Consider the following 26110-nt stretch of genomic DNA (forward strand, 5'->3'; position numbering starts at 1 on the left):
CTTGACATCATGGGAAAATCAAAAGAAATCAGGCAAGATCTCAGAAAAAAAATTGTAGACCTCCACAAGTCTGGCTCATCCTTGGGAGCAATTTCCAAACACCTGAAGGTACCATGTTTATCTGTACAAACAATATTACGCAAGTATAAACACCATGGGACCACGCAGCCGTCATACTGCTCAGGAAGGAGACGCGTTCTGTCTCCTAGAAATGAACATACTTGGTGCGAAAAGTGCAAATCAATCCCAGAACAGCAAAGGACCTTGTGAAGATACTGGGGGAAACAGGTACAAAAGTATCTATATCCACAGTAAAACGAGTCTTATATCGACATAACCTGAAAGGCCGCTCAGCAAGGGAAAAGCCACTGCTCCAAAACCGCCATCAAAAAGCCAGACTACGGTTTGCAACTGCACATGGGGACAAAGATCATACTTTTTGGCAAAATGTCCTCTGGTCTGATGAAACAAAAACAGAACAGTTTGGCCATAATGACCATTGTCATGTTTGGAGGAAAAAGGGGGAGGCTTGCAAGCCGAAGAACACCATCCCAACCGTGAAGCACGGGGGTGGCAGCATCATGTTGTGGGGGTGCTTTGCTGCAGGAGGGACTGGTGCACTTCACAAAATAGATGGCATCAGGAAAATTATGTGGATATATTGAAGCAACATCAGTCAGGAAGTTAAAGCTTGGTCGCAAATGGGTCTTCCAAATGGGCAATGACCCCAAGCATACTTCCAAAGTTGTGACAAAATGGCTTAAGGACAACAAAGTCAAGGTATTGGAGTGGCCATCACAAAGCCCTGACCTCAATCCTATAGAACATTTGTGGGCAGAACTGAAAAAGCGTGTGCGAGCAAGGAGGCCTACAAACCTGACTCAGTTACACCAGCTCTGTCAGGAGGAATGGGCCAAAATTAACCCAACTTATTGTGGGAAGCTTGTGGAAGGCTACCCGAAACGTTTGACCCAGGTTTAAAATTTTAAAAAGGCAATGCTACCAAATACTAATTGAGTGTATGTAAACTTCTGACCCACTGGGAATGTGATGAAAGAAATAAAAGCTGAAATAAATCACTCTACTATTATTCTGACATTTCACATTCTTAAAATAAAGGGGTGATCCAAACTAACCTAAGACAGGGATTTTTTACTAGGATTAAATGTCAGGAATTGTGAAAAACTGAGTTTAAATGTATTTGGCTAAGTTGTATGTAAACTTCTGACTGTAGGTGAAGGAATCAGACCGACTAGGAGTTTAGCTACTCATTACATTCTCTCTACAATTACTCTGAAGATGATAGGGTTATATAAAAATGAAAGTTATATATCTAACCTGTTCAAACCAGAAACTATCATTGAGGTAAACCATCTAAACTTCTTTCCGAGGGAGACCTGGAGAGAGGAGGGGCACCAGGAGAAAGATTCCCGGTGGAAAATGAGTCGGGGGTGAATTGAATGAGTTGACAGACAGGTGGAAATGAGTCTTTCAGAATGAACAGTTTCATATAAAATGTGTATTCATGCTCATCATAGCATGTAAACATATTCAGAGAGCTTTGTCTCTACAAGAACAGTGACTGGCTGCGGCTATCACCCGCTTGTCTGAAAACAACATATAAATATCCCGCAACATTTTTTGTGCATTACTACACAACTGTGAAGAAAAAAAATTATTCTCCATATTCATCTTCACTACAGAGCTGCTCCCTTTTAATTCCCTGGATTCTGGTCTTCACACATTAAGAGACACCTGACTGGTGCAACATTTAGTTGCACAAAAACCCGAAGGGTGATGCTAAAAGGCTATTTAAAAATGGAGGGTAATCTTTTTGTAATTTCCGCCAAATACTAGACCTAATGAAATAGTCATTTGAAAACAACCTCAAAAATGCACTGCTCTCACTAATTAAAGCAAATCCTATCCAGGGGCCATAGAATACACAATCAGAAGTGGGGTGGAGTGGGGAGTGTCTGTGGTTTTAAAATATCCTAGTCTTTCATTTTGTCACATTTATAGACCAGCTGGAAATGAGAAAAGGCAACATATAGGCCTATACACTATAACTATACTAAAAACACTGTTCGGAGCATCCAAATAGACTAAAGTCAGACAAAACAATATTCCTTAGCATAGGCCAATAGTCTAAACAATGTGCTATTTCTGCGTAGACCTATTTCCAAAATCACAACACTAGTCCTAAACTAAAACAAAGACTTGGAAACGTTACTTTTTTAGTCGGGCTAATTGAAGACGGATTTCAAGTACTTCAGCCCTGCAACCACAACTCTTCAACACATTCTCTGCACAGAGTGCTACTGCAACTTCAGCATATGTCAAGGTTTGTCTAAGACTTGATAGAAAAGAGGGACAACTTCTAGGGATAGAATTCTGCAATCTTCAATCTCTGCACCAGACAATGCCAAAAGTGAATACAGTATCCTTAAGCACATCTGAAAAGTAAAAATGCTGTGTTCTTACATATTTCAGAGCAAGGCTAAATAAATCCGCAAAATCCCTCCACATATTCTTCTCACAACTGGTGATAATAGAAGCTTTGCTTAGTGACAAATATGGAAGAAATTCAGAGATGTGTGAATATATCTTTCAAAAAAAAGACTGATATTTAATTCACAGACTTTGCCAGGAACATTTGTAGGACTAAAAAGCCCAGACGGGCCGTTTCTGTTCCAACAGGACGAGGATTAGAGTTTTATGTAGTCAGTCACATCGCACAATCCCGTTCTGCGCAACTGAAATGACACAGGGCTGTGACACAAAGATGTCTGTCAAATATAACACAAGCATCATATTACTATTAATTAAAGAATGGAAGACAGATAAACAAGACCGTACTTTTACAATCCTATTCTAGTCATCCAGAACAGAAATACGGGGAGTGCTTCCTTTTTTTTGTGCCAGGTTCATTTCCTTAGACGGGGAATACTTCCTTTGACTTTCTGCTGCAGTTAAACCAGACTTCTCCATTTCCCACAGTCAAAAGAGAAATCATGTTGAGCTTTTCTCTGAGAGAACCTTTCGTCCACTAGAAAAGCCTGCCATTCACAGGACACCTGCGTGGGGAACACAAAGCGCGTCTGCCTCCACCTTCTAACAACCAGCAAATGCTCTCCCTTTGACCCCTGCCACTGCCTTGCCATCACAGGTAGTTAAAGGCCTCTGCCTACACTTCATTCCTCTCATCTTGAGCTGTCCGCTGTGCTAAACTCAGAGCCACTTTTCATCTCCGACTTCAGGCAGCACTCGCACAGCAGGGGGAGGACAAGTTTATTTCTAATTCAGCACTTGCACAGAGAAGCTAGATAGCTATAGAGACTGGAGAGAGAGAGAGGATGTCGGGAGAGGATTTACCTGTACTCGTGACTGTCCTGGAATCTCTTGGTGCTGGTGACGCGTTGGGAAGTCGTCTCCTGAAGCAGCTTCTGAGTGAGCCGGTTGCTGGGAGTGGGATCACTCTCCTGCTGCTCCTCCAGCTCGTGGTCACATCTCCACTCCTCGTCCTCGTTCAGCGTGGGCAAATACCCTGGTAAAACCTTCCCGACCCCAGAGACAGAGCACTGGTCGCTGTAGAGCTTAGGGCTCTCCCCCCCAGTCCTGGTGTATTCCAAATAGATATCTGACTTGAGGAACAGCGGGTAGGTGTTCTCCTCCATCATAGTCTGAATCTCAGTCTGAGCCTGGTCAAACATGGCCGGGTCAATGTGCAGCCTCATCACACAGTCCTTGATGAAGCTCTTGGTGGCCGGTTTGATCTGTCTCGAGACTATTCCATTGTTGTCCAGGATGTACTTTTTATAAATGGCTTTCGCCAGTTTCAGCTTCTTCTCCTCGCCCTGGCCCTCGTTGGCCTCGAGCTTCCGGAAGCCAGTGCAGGCGAACCAGAAGTCCAACACGTCGGCACATTCCTCCTGCTTGAGGAACGTCCTGAACAGGTGGATACCATCCTGGTCATCCAGGAGGGAGTGCAGAGACTCTGCCCACTTAAGGTAGGGCGGCGTGGGGGAGGCGCTGCCTTCCGGCTCATAGCCCAGGTCCAGGTCAGGTCGTCTGGGCGTGGCCGTGGAGGCCTCGTTCTTGAGGATCTCGCTCTTGAAGGAATAGAAGCCGTGGTTGTAGGGCCGTCCATCGCTGGACACCAGCTCTCCCTCCTCCCCAGGGACCGGGGGTCTGGGGGCATCCTCAGTGAAGCTGCCTCCCAGATCCACCAGGTAACCCCCCACCTTGTCGCCCACGCTCATGTTCACAGCGTCCATCCACCCCGTCCCAGTACAGCCCACAGTGCAGAACTATCAGATCCACCCCTCTACTTATGCCACCGTGAAAGAATTTCTCCTGTAAGAAAAATACAAAAATATACAATGAGTGGGAGCTTTAAACACACGTTTAAACGTATTCACAGGCAATGACTCAAGACGTTTAATATCTCATTTTGACAACTTAGTAAAAAAAGAACAAACGTTTGAGACAAATTGGAAATCCATTCAATACTGAGAAAATAAAAGCAGACTGCATATCTATGTCTAAGCTTAGAATTCACACAAGTCTAATATTTCAAAAAGAAATCCTGCCAAAACAGAGATGCCATAAATTATTTCATTGCTCACATAGATAGCACCCATTTAAAAGGTTGAAAAAACTGTTTGACTATTAAGAAATAAAATTCAATATCCCCCTAAAGCAAAGGGCATTGAAGAAATCGATGCTCATGAAAAAAAGTGATCTGTGTGTCATATGTTCACACAGATTAGCACGTTCCATTAGTGACTCCCCACAGCAACACCTTAACATCAGAAGATTCTAGAACATATTTCTATTGTTGGGTTTCTGAACTGCGGCTAGGCTATATGTTAGTGTGAATGAAATCTATTCTATAAAATACAGAGGTAGCGAAAATAAAGAACACTACTTCAGATATAGCCTAACCGCTTCATGACAATCCTATTGAATGTATTTCTGACTTGGAATGGTTGGCTGAAAATAACTGAACGGAAAAGGGTTATGGACGCTGAGTAGTAGGGTGCCTCTTCCTTCCATTCTTTAAAACTGTCAGGTTCTTATTTTGTTTTTGTTTTCTCCTGTAAGTAGAGACAGATGTGCACATTGACCCCTCTTCACCATTGAAAATAAACTTGCATGTTTGACATGTGTCATGTAAAGGATAGAGAGAACAAAAACTCCACTTGAGGCCACCGATGACAGACACAGATGTGAGCAGTGTACTACAGGAGCCGACCCTGAGCATGAAATAGGGCGACAAGGGCAGAGCGTTCTGGAGGTTAAAAGAGGAACCGTGGGGTGCAGGCAGAGCCCAATCTGCCATGGCTGTGACCGTGGCTGTGACCGTGGCTGCTGTGTGTGGTGAACGCAACCAGGCAGGCACTCCGACTGATCATATCAGAGGACGACCTTGAGCCAAATATTTTCAGTCCCTGCTGAGACCTGGAGGAAGCGGCCCTCCCCTGTGGCTGTCCGGGAACTATGGAGTGGACAGACGGGGTCTTTTACACATCACAGTGCAATGAAACGCTAACTATCCTCAATCTCTCCTTTTCACGTTGACGGAGATGATGAACCTACACAAAAATGGGATACGCTCAATTCTAGTAGCAGGAGTAGTACATCTCTTTAAAATGTTACATTTCAAGGATCTCAATATCTTTAGAATGTCCTCATCTATCTAGACACCAACTGCCCTAGAATGTCAGCTCATTTAAATACCTGGGTATCTGGCACTATCATTCCACACACACATCAATAATCTTCAAGCAAAGGTCAAGTCCAGAATAGGCTTTCTCTACCAGAACAAATCTTAATTCACACACAGTGCTAAACACACCATGGTCCAAATCACAATACTCCCATCCTGGATAGCGGTGATATCATCTACAATATGGCCCCAAAGTCCACCCTCAATAAACTGGACATACTTTACCTCTCTGCCATAAGCTTTGTCACTAGTGCCCCATTCCAAACCCATCACCGTGACTTATAGTCATTCATTAACTACATGTATGACATAAAACCCACTGGCTCACATTCATATACAAATCCCTCCTCGGCAAGACCTCCCTTTATCTCAGCTCACTATACTAAGACTCCACACCACCAACAACAACCAGAGATCCAGCAATTACATAAACCTGGCAGTCCACAAGACACTCAGTATCTTTGGTGAAAATGCTTTTCAATTACCTGCTGCTAGAGACTGGACCATGCCTAAAAAAAAAAACACTAAAACTATGCTATTTTGAGCCAACTGGTACTTTTAAAAACAAACTGTCTGAGATTTTAACTGATAACTGCATATGTTTTCCCACTACCTCTTAATTAAATGCTGCACATTACTAAATGGCCATTGTGTGTACTTTTGACTGTTGTATCTATGATATTGCTTAACCTATTTGTGTGTTATACGTGCTGCCCCTGCTATCTGAGAGGTCTCATTGTAAATAAGAACTTGATCTTTATTGACACAGTAGGTGTGGACGTTAGCTAATGACAACTGCTTTGACCACTGGGCATTAGTTCAGCCAACTGCTCAGAATGATTTGTACAATCATCAACATTATATGCAATTGGTCATGTCAACATCAAACCTTAAAATCTAAGCTCTCCACTTTACTGCTTTAATTAAAACGGCTTGATTTAAAGATCAGGGGGAAAAGCTTAGGTGAGAATGAAAAACGAAGCCTCCGATGAATTCACAACTTCCACTGTGTACAATACCAAAACAACACTGTTGGAATCAAGTAACTTAGGAACATAGCCTTCCAGCAACAACGTAACAAACATGTAGGAAGCTGACGTTATCCTGGAACAAACAAAAAGTAAAAATATTGATGCTGGAATTCTTTTAAACCACAATGTTGCCTACGTAGTACCACATTTACCAAAATAGCAAGGTCACATTATCAAGAACAGGCTGTGATATGATTCCAACTGGGAACACGCAGATCGTGCAAGTATTATCATGCGCACATTCACAAATACTGTGTTGCGGTCTTCAGTTTCGTAATATGCACGTACATTTCCAAAGAGTGTAATCTGTCGCTACTATAACTGTATTACTACACCCATTCCCTACCATCCCTAATGCTTTGAAGTGATCCCCACATTCATTGCATTCATGTCTTGGCCTCTGAATATGAGCAGCAGAAACGGATGGGGGAGGGGAGGCAGAAACAAACTCCGTACACACAGCCAGGCCCTTCCGCAGCCGACCGACTAGTACACAACTTTGCAACACTATTCGCCTACTAAAATGTAAGTATCTTAGGTAATGAATGTTCAAAGAATATTCACGACCAACACCCCACCATTTTTCAGAATTGATAAAAGACGCAGCAGAGATAGAACACTCACTCGATCTCGGAATTGACTGGCGCGCGCGCACACACACACACACAGAGCAAAGCGATGGCACATATCATCTCCGGCTACCGCAATCCCAAACCATGAGCTGGAAAAAAAGTGTTCTATACTTCACCTGTGAAAACCTACTTGCCGTTTTCGAGTGCATCGGGAATTTTTGCTTGTACAGCTCACTGTGAATCGTGTCAGAGATGCGAATAGGAAGAGTTTAAAAATAACAAAGAAAACAGTCCGTTCTCCACCTCTCCATGGCTGTCTCTCACTCCTGTCTGTGTGGTGGTTCAGAAGATGTACAGCGCCACCAGCGTTCAAAAAACATACTGCCGCGGTGTAGAAGAAATGGGGTGGGGGGGACCTGAACTGGAGGGAGAGGGATGATGTGCATTCTCTTCAAATATTCTAGTGTAGCTAGGCTTTCTCTTCCCAGACGACAATATATTTTATCACATGTATTGATGATGATAAAGACAACCTGATCAAACCAAAGCAAAACAAAGCAAAAGCCTAGAATGATAACGTTACATCTATACGTTATTTGGAAATCCTTTGGCAGAAAGGGTCAAATGAAAACGCTGATATCAGGGAAAAAAATTATAAGCGATATCCTTACAGAGATAAACATGACATTTGTAAGGAAAGGAACAATGCCGCGTGTAAAAGCAGATGATATGGCAATAAGAGACAGTGGACCACCTGTCTCTTTAGGAACGCTATTTACAATATTTTCACAAGAACTTTTGCCAAGGAACTGTTTTGAGAATATAGATTCAAAAAGGCAAGTAATAATTTAATGTGGTTGTCCTTTCCCCCTGTTCTTTTATGTATAAGGTTGGCACAGAATAACGAAGAATGGAGTTATTGTGTTTGCCTGCTGCCACTGTACTCTAGTTAGTTCACTTTGAAAATGTCCGTGAAACATCAATATCAACACACAGGGAATATGAACGTGGAGTGCAGCTTAACTGCCTTGAATGTCACACAAGAAGAGAGCCAGAGAGAGGTCTATTATCACCATATGTCCACCACATTACAACAGCCAATGAATTATTGTATCGTATCATTTAATTCTATCAGCTCTGCCGGAATTTACCAAAGAGAAATGCAGGGTGGTATGACGGTACTCTTTAACTCTTCTAGCTCCCTTCTCACAGCTTGTAAAGAGATAAAGATCAAAGGTATGCCTGTGATTGTATTCCTCCACCTAACCAAAGGAGAGAAATGCTTAGACAAAAGTTCATGCAGGTGCCTTTCAACTTGCTATTCGAATCTTTACCCCCCTTTAAGAAATACACAAGGGAGTAAGAACATTTATTTTTACTGGAATGTATATTTGCAAGGGCAATGTGTGTTTTGACTGTGTATCACACGTTGTGTGTTGATCTAGACCTGCAAACTAGCTGCACATTCCTGCAAACAATCAGGTCTGTAATCTCAAGGCTTTACTGTACTGAGATCAAAGGCCATTGGAATGCAGAAAGCCATTACTGGTCTTGATGGTTTGATTAGATCATTCAAAAAGTACAGAGAGTGACTGTACATATTTTTCAACTACATTATATTTTAGGGGGGATTTTACACCTGCAATGCAACAGAATGAGCCAACACAAATCTGGCATATTTGCAGCCCTTCAAGAATTGGAGGTCCTGGTGTTGTGTAAAATGATCAGAGTAAACAACATCTTGAGGTATACTTGGTTACACCCAGTGTTGTTGTAACCTGGTTGAGGTTAGATATGACTGTATGTGCTTAAAAAAAACATTTTATTAAAGAGATTCTCTGTGTACTTTTGTATACTTTTTAGCCAGTAGTTCTAAAAGTACCACTCAGGAGCCAAAAGTGGTCTCCAAAGATTGCGTACTAAGTCACATATATGCACCAAGTAATTGCTCTCTCTCTCTCTCCTGTGCCCACTGAGCTGTTGGGCCTGCCCTGCAATCTCATTGGGTAATGCTGGGCAGGCCTCTCCCAAGCTGTCACTCAAATGCAAGGGGCTAGAGCTCATTGGCAAGAACTCTAATTGGTAGTGGGCTGGCCCACGTGGAGGGAAATATGCAGTTGAAGTCAAAAGTTTACATGCACTTAGGTTGGAGTCATTAAAACTCGTTTTTCAACCACTCCACAAATTTCTTGTTAACAAACTATAGTTTTGGCAAGTCGGTTAGGACATCTACTTTGTGCATGACACAAGTAATTTTTCCAACAATTGTTTACAGACAGATTATTTCACCTATAATTCACTGTATCACAATTCCAGTGGGTCAGAAGTCTAAGTTGACCATGCCTTTAAACAACTTGGAAAATTCCAGAAAATTATGTCATGGCTTTAGAACCTTCTGATAGGCTAATTGACATCATTTGAGTCAATTGGAGGTGTGCCTGTGGATGTATTTCAAGGCCAACCTTCAAACTCAGTTCCTCTTTGCTTGACATCATGGGAAAATCAAAATAAATCAGCCAAGACCTCAGAAAATAAATTGTAGACCTCCACAAGTCTGGCTCATCCTTGGGAGCAATTTCAAAATGCCTGAAGGTACCACGCTCATCTGTACAAACAATAGTACACAAGTATAAACATCATGGGACCACGCAGCCGTCATACCGCTCAGGAAGGAGACGTGTTCTGTCTCCTAGAGATGAACGTACTTTGGTGTGAAAAGTGCAAATCAATCCCAGAACAACTGCAAAGGACCTTGTGAAGATGCTGGAGGAAACAGGTACAAAAGTATATATATCCACAGTAAAACAAGTCCTATATATCGATATAACCTGAAAGGCCGCTCAGCAAGGAAGAAGCCACTGCTCTAAAACCGGCATAAAAAAGCCAGACTACGGTTTGCAACTGCACATGGGGACAAAGATCGTACTTTTTGGAAAAATGTCCTCTGGTCTGATGAAACAAACATAGAACTGTTTGGCCATAATGACCATCGTTATGTTTGGAGGAAAAAGGGGGAGGCTTGCAAGTCAAAGAATACCATCCAAACCGTTAAGCACGGGGGTGGAAGCATCATGTTGTTGGGGTGCTTTGCTGCAGGAGGGACTGGTGCACTTCACAAAATAGATAGCATCATGAGGTAGGAAAATGATGTGTATATATTGAAGCAACATCTCAAGACATCAGTCAGGAAGTTAAAGCTTGGTCACAAATGGGTCTTCCAAATGGACAATGACCCCAAGCATACTTCCAAAGTTGTGGCAAAATGGCTTAAGTACAACACAGTCAAGGTATTTGAGTGACCATCACAAAGCCCTGACCTCAATCTTATAGAAAATGTTTTGGCAGAACTGAAAAAGCGTGTGTGAGCAAGGAGGCCTACAAACCTGACTCAGTTACACAAGCTCTGTCAGGAGGAATGGGCCAAAATTTACCCAACTTATTGTGTGACGCTTGTGGAAGGCTACCCGAAACGTTTGACCCAAGTTAAACAATTTAACGGCAATGCTACCAAATACTAATTGTGTATGTAAACTTCTGACCCACTGGGAATGTGATGAGAGAAATAAATGCTGAAGTAAATCATTCTCTACTATTATTCTGACATTTCACATTCTTAAAATAAAGTGGTGATCCTAACTGACCTAAGACAGGGAATTTTTACTCGGATTAAATGTCAGGAATTGTGAAAAACTTAGTTTAAATGTATTTGGCCAAGGTGTACAGTTGAAGTCGGACGTTTACATATACCTTAGCCAAATACATTTAAACTCAGTTTTTCACAGTTCCTGACATTTAATCCTAGTAAGAATTCCCTGTCTTAGGTCAGTTAGGATCACCACTTTATTTTATCTTTGGAATTGTCCAAGCTGTTTAAAGGCACAGTCAACTTAGTGTATGTAAACTTCTGACCCACTGGAATTCTGATACAGTGAATTATAAGTGAAATAATCTGTCTGTAAACAATTGTTGGAAAAATTACTTGTGTCATGCACAAAGTAGATGTCCTAACCGACTTGCCAAAACTATAGTTTGTTAACAAGACATTTGTGGAGTGGTTGAAAAACAAGTTTTAATGACTCCAAGTTTTGTAAACTTCCAACTTCAACTGTCATTTCTATTCAATTAATGACACATTTGTCACCAAAAAATAATTATTTTGAAGAAAAAAAATGTTTAAAAATAATTTCTCATCGGGCTGAATTTTTGTGTGCACTTACAAAATACAAATGTGCTTTGACCTTGCTCAAGCTATTTGCTGGTATTTCTCAATTTATCTTTTCTTGTTCATAAACTCTTTCACCTCCAATGGCAAAAAATATAACAACAGTAAGGTGTGTGTCATGTACTGTAAATGATCTACTTTATATGATTGGCCTGGAGCCATCTTCTTCTGAGAATTCAGTGACCTCATCCTTTATTTCTTTGACTCTTCTTATCAAGTCAATTCATTTTTTATTGTTTTTTATTAAAGTAACATGGACAAATACGAAAGACTCTCTGAGAAATAGGTTGTATGAAGGTTCAATTCTTGTTATATTCTTTTGAGTCTTGTCTTTGAAGTGCAGATTTTATGCCACAATGGTGTGCTTCAAAATATACCACTGTGCAATACAAATAAGATAAGGGTGATTCTGTGGGAAGGTCAACCTGAGCATGTATACATAAAGTTAGTCATTTCCAAATGAAACCACATTGATAATTATTCTATATGTTGGAGTTCAGGCTTTATTTGACCAGTTTATGTAGGAAATTGCCTGAATTTGGATCATTACAGAGTAGGCTGCCAAGTCTCAAAAAAGGCTTTTCAGAAAGGGCTCACAGAGCTTATTTTTCCACTCACAGCTGTCCTCCAGTGTTAGTTATGAAGATGTTAATGAAGCAATACAGACCAAAGTTTTATTTTATGTTCTACTATCTTATAAAGATAGTGGGGTGACTGGGACAGGCAATGTAACATCCATCCAGGAATTTCTTTTGTAAAATATGCACCATACATTGGATCATCTTGAAACTTTCTCTGTAAAGCCAACTTTCAACAAGGTTTCATATGGTCTATAATTGGTTTCTTACATTTCATTATGAGGATCCTTTTTCAGCGCAATGATATCCTTAACGTCCATAACGGTTGTGGATGTCATGGATATTGATGTATCATATCTTAGCTTCAAAAGCTTGTGAATTCACCACATTTTGTCTGCTTGTTCTGAGAAGTATTCTTCAGACTTGCCCTGAAGTAATTGTTGATATCTTGAAAATGATGTGTTCTAGATAAGATTCTCTTGGAAAATATATTCTGATTTCTCATACAATGCAGTGCTGGTTTTTTTTAGATAGAAAGATGAGAAGAGTGTATCAACAATTTGTTTGTATTTATCAAACGGAAATTAGTGGATCGGCAATATAAGCACATGAATATTGTTTCATGTGCATATTTTGTTACAATTTTTTTAAATTTTTTTTTATACAAAAACATCTTATATTTGTGTCTACATTCAACAGGTCTGTATTGCTTCATTAACATCTCATCTTCATTAACACTGGAGGAATGCTGTATATGTTTAAAGATAATTTGTTTTTAAAAAGGTGGTGCATGGCCTTGTATTCTATTCAGGCTGCCTGTAGTTATGTTTGGTTTTTTATTATTCTTTTTGTTAGATTTTTTACCCCTTTTTTGTGATATCCAGTTGGTAGTAACAGTCTTGTCCCATCGCTGCAACTACCGTACGGACTCGGGAGAGGCGAAGGTCGAGAGCCGGGCGTCCTCCGAAACACGACCCCGCCAAGCCGCACTGCTTCTTGACACAATGCTCGCTTAACCCGGAAGCCAGCCGCACCATACAGCTGGTGACCGTGTCAGTGTGCATTGGGCCTGGCCCGCCACAGGAGTCGCTAGAGTGCGATGGGACAAGGACAACCCGGTCGGCCTAACCCGGACAATGCTGGGCCAATTGTGCGCCACCTCATGGGTCTGCTAGTCGCAGCCGGCTGCGACACAGCCTGGGATCGAGCAGTGCCTTAGACCGCTGTGCCACTCGGGATGCGCAGCATTAGTCTCCCCAAAAAGTGTGTCCATTTAATTTAACATCCATAACACTTCTTAATATCTTTATTTCTCCAACATGCCAATATTTAGAAGTCCACTTTTAGGGGATGTACACTCACCCCAAGGGGTACTATAGACACACACATGAAACGTTTCATTTATATTTTGTTTGTCCCTTCTGTGAGACATTAAAGTTGTGATTTTTCATGCAAATGTCATTTCCATAATGCTGGAATCAGCCATAAACAATGAGGACAAGTTGTAAACTACAGCGACATGCAGTTCTTTAAGTCAGAACTTTCTCTCTCCTCCTATAGAGAATTGCCTCTGTGAACATTTCCTGACGAAGTCCTTGCAGTTGAATTCAAGTGCACTACTATTCAACCGTTGTAGCCACAAGGGCACACGGCATGCCAGAGGTCTCATATGACACAGAATGGCTGACTAGAGGAATTGTCTGTCAACATAGAGTGACTTGGAGTGCAGTGCCCCTGCACTAATCACACCTCCTCTATGACACATGTACATGTACTCATTATGTAAGGGATAAGAGGCTATGCATTCTATGGAAACTAATGAACGACACACTGGCGGAGTGGAACTGACCTTCCACGGAGTTGCATTATTTTCCAGCGAACACAGAGAGCAACAAGTTGATTGTCCCTTTTATACCATGGCTGTAATTTAAACACATTTGCCGCTAGAAGTGTTAATTTGCTGCTAGAAATGTGTTTAACTTCCACTGAAGTAGCTAGCAAGTTTACTAGATGGTAACCAAACAGTATTCCTAGTTTCGCTAACCAAACCATCAGTCCTAGCTTTCTATTATGAAAATCAAATTCAACAATGCCATTGATGTTTTCAATTCACTTTTGTTTCCAAAATTCTACCGTGCGCCATAGGGAAATAATGCACTCTAGAATGCCCTTCAAGCCAATCAGAAATGAGTATTCAAACATTGCCATGGTATAAGCATTTATTATCTGGAGTGTCTACATATGACTGCACAGCAAGAAGTGTGCGGTGTGTATAACATTTCCAAGAAACGTGTTCAGAAGAGATACAGAAACAGCAGCAGAGTGGTGTGCTAGTAATAGAATGCTCTATTCTATCGATGAAGAAAACCATTTGAAAGACCACACCTAACCATGGGCTATTCTATATGATGATGATGAAGAGAGGAGGACATGCAGCACTGCTCACGGACATACTGTATCTGCCTGACATCTGTGTCTCATTATAAATAGGAGCTCAAGTCTTAGGCTGCAGGCCCATGTGACTGAAGACATAACATAATGAATAGGCTCGATATTGAAAAATGCCACAAGTTCTGAAATAAAATAAGAAGATATTTCTCAATTATGTAAAGCAACATGCCTTACCTTTAGTAAAACGTTACTCCATTGTTTAATGGATTTCTCTCCTCCAATTTGACACCCATTTGCTGAGGCTCCCATTGCAATCTCATTGGATAAATCAGGTGCCGGTAAAGACAACATCTCTCTCAATACTAGCAAAATGAAGGTGCCTGCCCATGGAGAATCTTGCCATACCAGGATGTATTTTTTATCCATTCGGTTCTGAAACAGAGGAACAAGAAAACATTTGGTTGCATTATCACCAAATATAAAATATTTTCAATTTGACAACAATGCTCTGAGGATGTGAAATGCCAATGAAAATTTTACTTGTGCTTTCATTTTTAAAAGTTTTGACACCTCACTCAAATAGAAATTGAAGAAATGCATAAACATCAAATGCATTTTTGCCATTATTTAGAGAATAAACCAGCATCTCAAAATAATATCTAAAACCTGCCAGAAACAGCACCTTGAAGGAGATGTACTGCTGTGCAGAAGCCCCCTACCCCTTTTTAACTCAAGACTGTTTATTTCAATATTTCTCAGCTATGTAGCACTGTCATCCAGATAAGGGTCTATTTCAACATTAACATAACCTGGTGAATAATAGCACAAGGTCTGTAGCAGTGTTCCCCAATTGAGTGGAAACGGCAGAGCAGATCTCCCATCAGATGCCATCAGCAGCTGCACACACAGCCCTCTTCCTGGGCCCTGGCTTTGATCGCTGGGCCCCCCACGGCGAACAAACCCCAGGCCTCCGGGATTCCAGGGAATACCAATTCAGCTCAACACCAGCTCACCAGCAAGAGAAAAAAACGGAGAAGTTTGGGCGTAATGCCAAGCGAATGGATACGATTTACACAGATTGAGGAACTACCTTTGCAATTCTGGTTAGTCTTGCATAAAGTATTACATAAAGCCATTGACGCTGCCTTCAAATAATCGTTAACCCTTTACATGAATTTTATTTGGCTTGTGGCACGTCCATTTTACATTATATCGATGTCTGCTCATAACGTATGGACATCATGTTCCCCCCCATAGAGCAAACTATTAGAATCATTTGACAGCTGTGTTTGGCAGTTTTCCTCTACTATGATGTGTAGGGATTGCGACTGGCAGCTGTAGATGCCAATCAGCTACCTGTTGATTGGCCTTGGGACTGATTGACAAATGACATGACAGGTGCAGGCTGCTAGTACCTGCCCCCTCTACAAGGCAGCTGACAAGCTAGTGAAGGGTGGGTGTGTTATTGACAGTAAGGGCTGTCTTCTGTCCTGCCCTCAAGGCAGAGCTGCCGTCAGAACAAGTTTGAATAAGGAAAACTCCACTGAGTTTGTAATCACAAGTATAACCGGCATCAGTCTAACTTTCTGACTAATGCCAATTCCTCAGCAGCAAAGGTACAGTGAAGGTTCAACAAACCATTGTGTTATACGAAATCACATTTGCTTTGCAGGTATGGCAAATCTTGTCATCTGCCTTTCAAGGTTTGGTTGGAATATACAGTTAATATGCAAAGGAAAGCACAGTACAGTAACAAAAATAAAGATGGGGTACACATAAAGTTTGGGGTGGCAAGAGATTTTTACGTACCACCATTACCATATACTTAGGGAGTTTAACGGTCTCTCCTTGACCTTTAAAATCATGAGACCATGTCACAGTCTGTCTCAAGTGGTATTAACTAGCTTTCAAGGGCATCCCAGACCATAAACCCAGCTAAGGAACAGAATGGTACGTGACACAGCACATGTCACGATGACAGCTTCGTAAAGGTGTAGGGCTCTATTTTCGGCTGCCGTTAACCCAGCGCAATTCTCAAATGCACAATATTTTTGCAATTTCAAAGCAGGCACTCTGATCTTTTCAAACAATTGAGCCAGGGTCGGCAATTTACCTGTCTTATATCAGCTCGCTTACGCTGAGGTGGGAGGGGTGGAAATATTTGAGGTGTGTCCTTAAAAACGTGCGCTAAAGTGCCAATTTCAGGCAGCGCTGCGGGGATATTAAAGACAGACCAAAAGCTGGTCTTAGCAGTATGGCTGTTGTCTATGGCATGGATTTAGCCTGCGGGGGCACCCAGTATCCTAATCAATAGAATTGCATATCACCAATGTTATATTAAAATATCACTTTTGGGAGCAGTTTTTGGATGATATTTATGTCCAGCTCCTGTAAAAAACTTTAGACACGTGTGATGCCCATTGAATGAAAGATGTCAGTAAGCCTATTTAGAAACATCAAGTAGTTATGTGTAGGAAGCCTATTTAAAAACATGAAGTTGTTAAAAAGTCTGCTTGTTTCTCGTTTATCATTTTGTTGAAAAATTAATCTTCCACTGCCCTCTGCTGATGTCAAATCACAGGAATTCTGTTTGTTGTCCGTAGTGCTGAATCCGCTATTGTATTAATATTTGCATAGTCTGGTAACCCCGACCCTCGGTGGATACATTGTGGAAGGCAACCCACCCCTCTGCCTATAGGGAGACTAATATTTGACTGTTTGTTTGTTTGTTTGTTTACCTGTACAATTCTTCACATGGCAAAGTCACCATACAGGCCATATCACTGCGAAGGTAGGCTCATCTTATTATAACGTTTGGTAGGCAATGTCTATTGTTCGGTTATGCAATACAATTTGGGCTATAGGCTACCGAAATTTGAACGCAACATTCCCATGTTGAAGGACATTACCTTTTTTAAAAGGCATATGAACATTTAGATACATAAACATTTGTTATAACTAGGACTATTATAGGGTTACTACTGTATGTTATTTATACTCTATGCTATTTAATAAACTAGTAGCCCTATCTTTCACGGATAGGACGAACATCCATTTTCTCCCGCCGGAGTTTATGACAACAGAACACCAAACACCATAAAAACACAATTTAAAGCAACCACAAAAAGCTTCGGAGCAGTTTTTCATTGGCCAGTGAGTGGTCAAGCCCTCATAACACCTACAACTTGCGCCCATAATTCCCGCTGTCAAAATATCAAAAATATTTCTGACACACCCACAACTTGAGTGCGCTTAGATTTATGTTAGAGGTTAGTTTGTCAAAATAGATCCCATAGTGTACAACGATGTCATCCACTGCAGTGTATTATTATCTAACCAAACAAAACACATTCATTAACCAAGCACTTGCTCTCTCTTTCCTATTGACACCATGCCATCCAACTATCTCCACTTGTAACTAATGATGTCACTTACTTTATAAGTATTCACATAACTTCACATAACAATCTTACACATTATTCTCATAAGTATAATTGGAAAAATTTTGCCTTTTGGTGCTTGTAATATAATCACTTTGAGATCAACAAACAGTTAAATGGTAAAAGATCCTATCATTGCATGTAGCAGAGCTAGAGCATAGCATGAGTAAGGAGGTCAGGACATCAGATACAACGTTCAGGGTGGTAATCCCAACCCTATCATACCCTCTACGTTACACATTAACCTGACATCATTACATCATGGTGGTAGTTAGCTCCTCAAACAGGGACATATACTGTACATAAGAAGGATTTCCTTTTGAATCCCTTTGTTCAATTATGTCTCAAATGTTGACGATTTTTCTGTACACATGGAACAATACAAAGTGATGCAATACAGAGGAATATATCGTGGTTTCAGCTATGCTTTAATTTGTCTTCCTCTCTGAATTATCAGGAGACAAACCCTTGGGTACAATAATGCAATGTTTATATTATGCGCATGGACGATTCCTTCAATTCATTGTACCGGTCCAAGTAATATGTATTATCTGTTGGTACACTATCAACATATTGTATGCATGTGGTGTGCAAAGTGCAAGGTTTACAAAGTTGCTGTGCTGTGCATGCAAAATACCAAACTGCTTTATTGCAAGAGAATATTTATGGACACTTAATCATCCTACTGCTTTACCGTCAACATAGTACGTGTTATGAATTGAGTTATAATTTAACATGAGGCCTTTTAGCATTAGTGGAAAAATCCAAGTAAAACTTGGGATTCAATCAGACCGGACATAGAATTGTATTGTTTTTTTCTCCACCAAAGACTACAAGTCTTGTTTTGAAAATTGTAAACATTTACCTGTATGGGGGGGGGACCTAGTGTGGAAAAGCATGTTTATGCTACTGCAATGTGAGCTTGATTGAATTGAGCCCATAGTCAGATATTCACTGAACTAAGATCCATTGTGTTACAAGTGAATAGAACGAACAGGCACACGCAATGGAATACTCCATCTTTATTTATGTCTCATCGACCAGAAGTCAGAATGTTCATATCTGAATTAACAGCAGCTTAAAGATTTGCCACCTATGGGCTATGGCGCACTTGAGTTCCTGTGCTGCAATTCACAGCTGCCGAAGATGATAAGGTAACCTAAACCTGTCACTATCGTCGTAAGAACTGGACCAAGACACAGCGTACGTAGCGTTCCACATCTTTATTATGAAGTGAAACTTCAGCAAATACAAAACAATAAACAAACAAACGAAACGTGACGTTCTGGAGTGCTCACAGGCAACTACACAAAAACAAAACAAGATCCCACAAAACACAGTGGGGAAATGGCTGCCTAAATATGATCCCCAATCAGAGACAATGATAAAGGGCTGCCTCTGATTGGGAACCATACCAGGCCAACATAGAAATAAAACAACCTAGATAACCCACCCTAGTCACACCCCGACCTAACCAACATAGAGAGCCTTTTATTCTCTATGGTCAGGGCGTGACAGTACCCCCCCCCCCAAAGGTGCGGACTCCGGCCGCAAAACCTGACTCTATAGGGGAGGGTCCGGGTGGGCATCTAGCGTCGGTGGCGGCTCCGGTGCGGGGCAAAGTACCCACTCCACTCGCGGATCTGCCAGCATCTGTGGCGGCTCTGGTACGGGACTTTGGCCCCGCCCAGACCACGGGTCCGGCCATGGAGCCGGGTAGAACGCCGTTCCCGGACTGGGCCTCGGCGCAGAGGAAAGCTCCGGCCTTGGAGCGGGACTGGACGCCGTGCATGGACTGGGCACCGGCGCAGCAGAGGAAGGCTCCAGCCTTGGAGCTGGACTGGACGCCGTGCCTGGACTGGGCACCGGCGCAAAGGAGGGCTTCGGCCTGTGGACCGTCGTAGGAGGTTTCGGCCTGTGGACCGTCGTAGGAGGTTCCGGACTGTGGACCGTCGTAGGAGGTTCCGGACTGTGGACCGTCGTAGGAGGTTCCGGACTGTGAACCATCACCGGAAGCTCCGGAACGTGAACCGTCGCCGGAAGCTCAGGACCGTGAACCGTCGCCGGAAGCTCTGGACCGTGAACCATCACCGGAAGCTCTGGACCGTGAACCGACGCCGGAAGCTCTGGACCGTGAACCGTCGCCGGAAGCTCTGGACCGTGAACCGATGCCGGAAGCTCTGGACTGGGGACCGTCACCGGAAGCTCTGGACCGGGGACCGTCGCAGGAAGCTCTGGACTGGGGACCGTCGCTGGATGCTCTGGACTGGGGACCGTTGCCGGAAGCTCTGGACTGTTGATGCGCACTAGATGCCTAGTGCGTGGAGCCGGTACAGGTGGCACCGGACTGGTGCGCCGATGTCCAGGCATGTGCCAGCTCCCCGCACTCGCCTTGAGGAGCGTATCATTTGTCCGGTACCATGTGTGCCGGCTCTACGCACCAAGTCTCCAGTACGCCTTCACAGCCCAGACGTCCTGTGCCAGCTCCCCGCACTCGCCGTGCGAAGTGTGTCATTGTTCCAGTACGATTTGTGCCAGCCCTACGCACCAGGTCTCCAGTGCGCCTCCACAGCCCAGTACGTCCTGTGCCAGCTCCTCGCACTCGCCCTGAAGAGCGTGTCACCAGTTCGGTGCAACCTGTGCCAGTCCCACATATCAGGCCTCCAGTGCGCTTCCCCAGTCCGGCATGTCCTGTGCCTGCTCCCCGCACTCGCCCTGAAGTGCGTGTCACCAGTCCGGTGCCACCTGTACCGGCTCCACACACTAGGCCTCCAGTGCGTATCAACAGTCCAGAGCTTCCGGCAATGGTCCCCAGTCCAGAGCTTCCGGCAACGGTCCCCAGTCCAGAGCTTCCGGCGACGGTCCCCAGTCCAGAGTTTCCGGCGACGGTCCCCAGTCCAGAGTTTCCGGCGACGGTTCCCAGTCCAGAGCTTCCGGCGACGGGTCACAGTCCAGAGCTTCCGGCGACGGGTCACAGTCCAGAGCTTCCGGCGACGGGTCACAGTCCAGAGCTTCCGGCGACGGTTCACAGTCCAGAGCTTCCACCAACGGTTCACAGTCCGGAACCTCCTATGACGGTCCACAGTCCGGTACCTCCTACGACGGTCCACAGTCCGGAACCTCCTACGACGGTCCACAGTCCGGAACCTCCTGCGACGGTCCATAGTCCAGAACCTCCTACAACGGTCCACAGTCTGGAATCTCCTACGACGGTCCACAGGCCGGAGCCTTCCTTTGCGCCGGTGCCCAGTCCAGGCACGGCATCCAGTCCAGCTCCAAGGCAGGAGCCTTCCTCTTCGCCAATGTCCAGGCATGGCGTCCAGTCCCACTCCAAGGCTGGAGCCTTCCTTTGCGCCGGTGCCCAGTCCAGGCACGGCGGCCAACTCAGCTCCATGGCCGGAGCCTTCCTCGGCGCCAGTGCCCAGTCCGGGTTCGGCGTTCAACCCAGCTCCATGGCCGGGGTCCGCCTCTGCGCCGAGGCCCAGTCCGGGCACGACGTTCTACCTGGCTCCATGGCCGGACCCGTGGTCTGGGCGGGGGCAAAGTCCCGCACCAGAGTTGCCACCGATGCTGGTGGATCCGCGAGCGGAGTGGGTACTTCACCCCGCACCGGAGCCACCACCGACACTAGATACTCACCTGGACCCTCTCCTATAGTCAGGTTTTGCGTCAGGAGTCCGCACCTTTAGGGGGGGTACTGTCACGCCCTGACCATAGAGAGCCTTTTATTCTCTATGTTGGTTAGGTCAGGTTGTGACTAGGGTGGGTAATCTAGGTTGTTTTATTTCTATGTTGGCCTGGTATGGTTCCCAATCAGAGGCAGCCGTTTATCGTTGTCTCTGATTGGGGATCATATTTAGGCAGCCATTTCCCCACTGTGTTTTGTGGGATCTTGTTTTGTTTATGTGTAGTTGCCTGTGAGCACTCCAGAACGTCACGTTTCGTTTGTTCTTTATTTGTTTTTTGTGCGGTTCACTTCAAATAAAATGTCGAACCGATCTCACGCTGCGCTTTGGTCTGAATGTTCTTACGACGATCGTGACAAAACCAGGCCTCTAGGTGTCTTTCATGTTCTCCATTGTCTGTGACCCAGCCATCTGCTCACCTACAGTAGATGAAAATGCTTCTACAGGGATCCCTCCAGTGAGTTATATCACACAAGAATGGAGCCTGGGCCATGCAGGGAATTCATGCACTGTCTTAGACCATGATGAAATTAAATGAGCTTTCTGCATAGCAAGTGGTATTTCAATTTCTTCTCCTCCTCCTCACCTGCTCTCCTTAAGATTGCTTAGCTTCTCATTTTCCAGACACATTTCCTGTAAATCCAAAATAAATCTCAGGGCTCTCCCACGGGCCTGCCCATTTTATCTAATTTGCACATCTGAGAGCTGTGTTTGCTTAAAGACAGTAAAGTCTCATTGGTGAGGGGGAAAAACGACCAATGTGCAAGTTTCACAGTGACTATGTTAAAGGTCACATCCCAGAATAACAGCTCATGAAATGTAATGAAGCAACAACGGGCATGCCTTTCTTTTGCAATTTCACTCCTTTTTGGGATAATTTACTGACTTTGCAGAGTTATTTCTCTAAATGACTTCAATATGTCACACATTATTCACTGCTGTAGAAATGTGGATAGTATTGAGAATGGGATCTGTACTTACATGGTGCTTGCCAACCCAACATGCTATATACCACTTTGCCAAAAGTCCAGACACATAAACTCCTATTTTGTGTATGGCATTTACGACCCGGTTTAGGATACTGTGCACATGTACTTTACACTTGCTTGATTCATTGCTTTTTATTTTGGAGTTTCTTACTTCCTTTGAGGACATGCTGGACAATCACTCCTACATCCTAATCAGCAGGAACGAAGACAAAAGACATTCCGATCTCTCAGCTGTATGTCACTAATTCATGTACCCATTCAAAATGCTCAAGATCTGTTCCAACTATTTCAGTGGCTGTGACTGAATAATATGCAGCTCAAGCTTTCAATAAACAGGCAATGACAGCCATAACGGCCGACTGAGATTGAGAGGGAACAGAATGCGACCTGCAGATGTTCCTTTGACTTCCTTTCACACTGCTCTGGAGAACCACTGTTGGCTGTAAAGAGATCTTTTGAAATAGGCATTGACTCAATACTACTGTAAATATAGTAATTACCACCATTCTAGCTGCACTAGGAACAGTTTTAAGATGCAGAGATGGATGGACGAAGCATACATACAATGGATACACCGTCATTATTTCTTAATAAACATGAATAAATCCTTAATTTCACATTTGTCACCTGATGTTATTAATTTGTTGGCAATATCATTGGCCTGAATCAGGATAACCAAGATAAATGATGGGGTTCTGAGGTTAAAATACAGACAATGAAAACTAATGACGAAGAATTAAAAAGCACATTCATCAGAATGTTTTGTGTTTCCTCTCCTTTGTGACAGGATAAAAAATGATGGCAATCAACAACAAAACATCTGCAATCATCTAATTGAATGATGCAAGCTTCCTTTCATAGAATAATCTTAACAACTTAATACATCCCCAGTTCTTCTTTTCATTTGCCTTTTGTTCCAGCTGCCAATGTGGATTTTCACTCCCTTGTAGGCCTTGCTTGAAATAGGCTTATCTCTGGTGAGGCCTCTTCACTTGACAATAGCCCATCTATACATTAAAATGAATGCTCTATTTCTTTGTACACACAAGGCGGTATCATGTTTCAAAACCAGTAGTTTTCAAGTCACTCACAAAAAATGAAGTTTGCATAAGAACAAAAGCGATAAAAAATATCTATTTGTCTCAAGGTTCTCATTAAAAAAGTATGGAACAAGACTCAATGAAATAAAACACCCACAAATGTTTTCAGCGGCTGAGGGTTTTTTTCAGCTGCGGATAGTGAACCACAGTGCAAGCTTTGGTCAAGCTTTGGTTAAGAATAATTAAGCTACTTGAATAGAAGGGACTTAAAAGAAAGAGTGTCTCTTTGGTGTATTGACATGCTGCTCTTTTTAGTGTTTGAACGTCTTAAAAGAGCAATACCCAAAAGACTACCAGAAAATGTATTCTGGAGTCCTGCTGATGTTCTTTGTCATTGCTGAATATATCGTGACTAACAAACCCAAGGGTGGATTAAGCACATAGGATTAAATGATTTTCCGTCTTGAGTTCATATTACTACTTATAGTTTCTACTCTTCGAAACATGCATATAATATAACTACATATTCAGGCTGCTTTTTGTCTGTTATGGAATGGAACCCTGAAGTGACATGCAGCGGTGGCCATGCACCCAATGGCGAAAGTCCTCTGATCATAGAAGATCTGTTGGGTTGGACAAATGCACATGAAATTAGGCATGAAAGCTTGTCATTATGCCCAGTATTTTGGGCTTGGGATGCACTTCAAGCAGTCAAAACAATTGATGTGCTCTGCCTTGGCAAACAAGGAGGTCCGTGACAGTAGCAAGATCATCTGGGAAAGAAAAAACGGAAACTGTTTCGAAATGACAAAGAAATGGAGCGATAAACAATGCAAAAGCAGCCAAAGGTTCAAAGCTGTGCAGACAGCATAACTACCACCTCCATTTGAATTTACCTTGTTACGCGATGCTTGTTTTTGTTCTGCTGAAATGCAGACTGCTCCGATTGTCTTGCTATGGATCACGTCCCGCGCTACGCAGTCTGCGGTATGCAGAGCCGCCATCTTTAATCACAACTGAGTTCATCTGTCGATGGTTCTTTCTTTTCTCCCCTCTCTTACTCTGTTCTTGTCTCTCCGTCCCGGCCCCCTCTGTGATTGTTGTGGGGGTTCTTCTTTTCTGACGGACATCAAACCGCCATATCGACAGGCTCATGTGCCGCCTGGTAGGGGGGAAGCTCAAAACAAGCAGCATTGGCCGCTCTCCTTTACCTCGCCGCACATTCACTGACCACATTTCTAGTTTTTTCCCCAAAAATAGCGATTCCAAACAAAAATGTATCTCAGCACTGAGGCCTTTGATGTGTGGAAGGCCGAATTCAAAGCTCCTCAATAGAGTCTATTGAATACATCTTTCTGTCAGATGTTCCGAGTAATGAGATTTAGAGGACTTTGATTGATCTAGGCCAATTTGTTGTCACCCGTACAGTCTCAGTCACATATTTTACGGATAACAAAGGTATTAGAGACACAAACGCTTGATCCAACCAATCCGACTTTGTTGTTCTTCCGATGTACAAAAATCGAGAGCAAAAAAAACATATCGTAAGTAAACAAGGGCTCAGCTGGAGTTCTATGATCGCACCATTTGAAACCAAAACAATTCTGAGAGGCCTTAGACTACATTTTTTTTGCTTTCATCCCGACAATGCTCTTCATCCATTTTGACACCCCACTCACATGACTCGTTTCGCTCTTTTATGGTCGGAGACTCGATTTTAAGGCTAATCTTGTTTACTGTCACAGTTTTTTGTTTGTTCCGTAAAGTACTTTTTTCGTGCAATAACCAGTTAAGACTCAAAATGGTCGATGCTCTCACCTGGCTCTCCTGCTGAGTGTGTCGTCGGTTCTGATTTCTCTGGTCCGCCATGACTGGGCGCAGTCGCCTGCTTGCCACTCTAGATTACTTTCTTATACTCATGAACCTGTTTCTGTTTCTTACTAGTGGATTGCTGAAAGATGTGCATCTTTACTTCATGTTGCAGCTTCTTCACTGCAACCCCATTGGAGGATGCGAGGACCAGATGATAGTCTGCAGAATCCTATTGTAACTATAGCAACAGACCCCGCAGGCATGAGTGATTTGCTCCTAATTGCTGGGTAAACATTAGAAATAGCCCACTTACTATTAGCGGGTATGATCACAGTTTGTGATGAGACTTAGGGGTGACAATTACAAAAATGAAAGTGGCTTTGAACAAACAAAGCTGAACGGAGTCCTCTTCCGCAATCCAGTCTGGTTTTATCCAGTCTGATTAAAAAAGGAACTCTCTAGCCATGGAGAGTGGTGGAAATAGCTGTGCTTTGTTATAAAACCTGAAGTTTGGTTCTTTTTAGATCAAAGCTAGCATGTGTTTAATGGATAGTGAGGATTGCGAAATGACACAAAACACACAACAGCCACTGAGAAGAGGTATAAGCAGATGAGAGT

At 43.1% G+C, this 26110-nt stretch overlaps 1 protein-coding gene across 8 annotated transcripts in view; it reads right to left on the reverse strand.

Annotated features, from left to right (window-relative positions):
- LOC115198550 (axin-1) overlaps window positions 1-26110 on the reverse strand; it is a 45218-nt gene that overhangs the window by 18694 nt on the left and 414 nt on the right. Inside the window, exons 1-3 of one of the 8 annotated variants that reach the window (XM_029760582.1) lie at window positions 25499-25713; window positions 14760-14957; window positions 3376-4356 (exon numbers count right to left, since the gene is read on the reverse strand). In XM_029760582.1, the coding sequence (XP_029616442.1) occupies window positions 3376-4277 (902 nt within the window). In that variant the 5' untranslated portion in view covers window positions 4278-4356; window positions 14760-14957; window positions 25499-25713. Of the gene's footprint in view, window positions 1-3375; window positions 4357-7510; window positions 7730-14759; window positions 14958-24576; window positions 25005-25498; window positions 25714-26110 lie in introns of those variants that run through there. The other 7 variants (XM_029760590.1, XM_029760574.1, XM_029760616.1 and 4 more) reach the window with 7 other exon arrangements.

Source organism: Salmo trutta, chromosome 1 (genome assembly GCF_901001165.1).
Source record: "Salmo trutta chromosome 1, fSalTru1.1, whole genome shotgun sequence".
Taxonomy (NCBI): Eukaryota; Metazoa; Chordata; class Actinopteri; order Salmoniformes; family Salmonidae; genus Salmo; species Salmo trutta.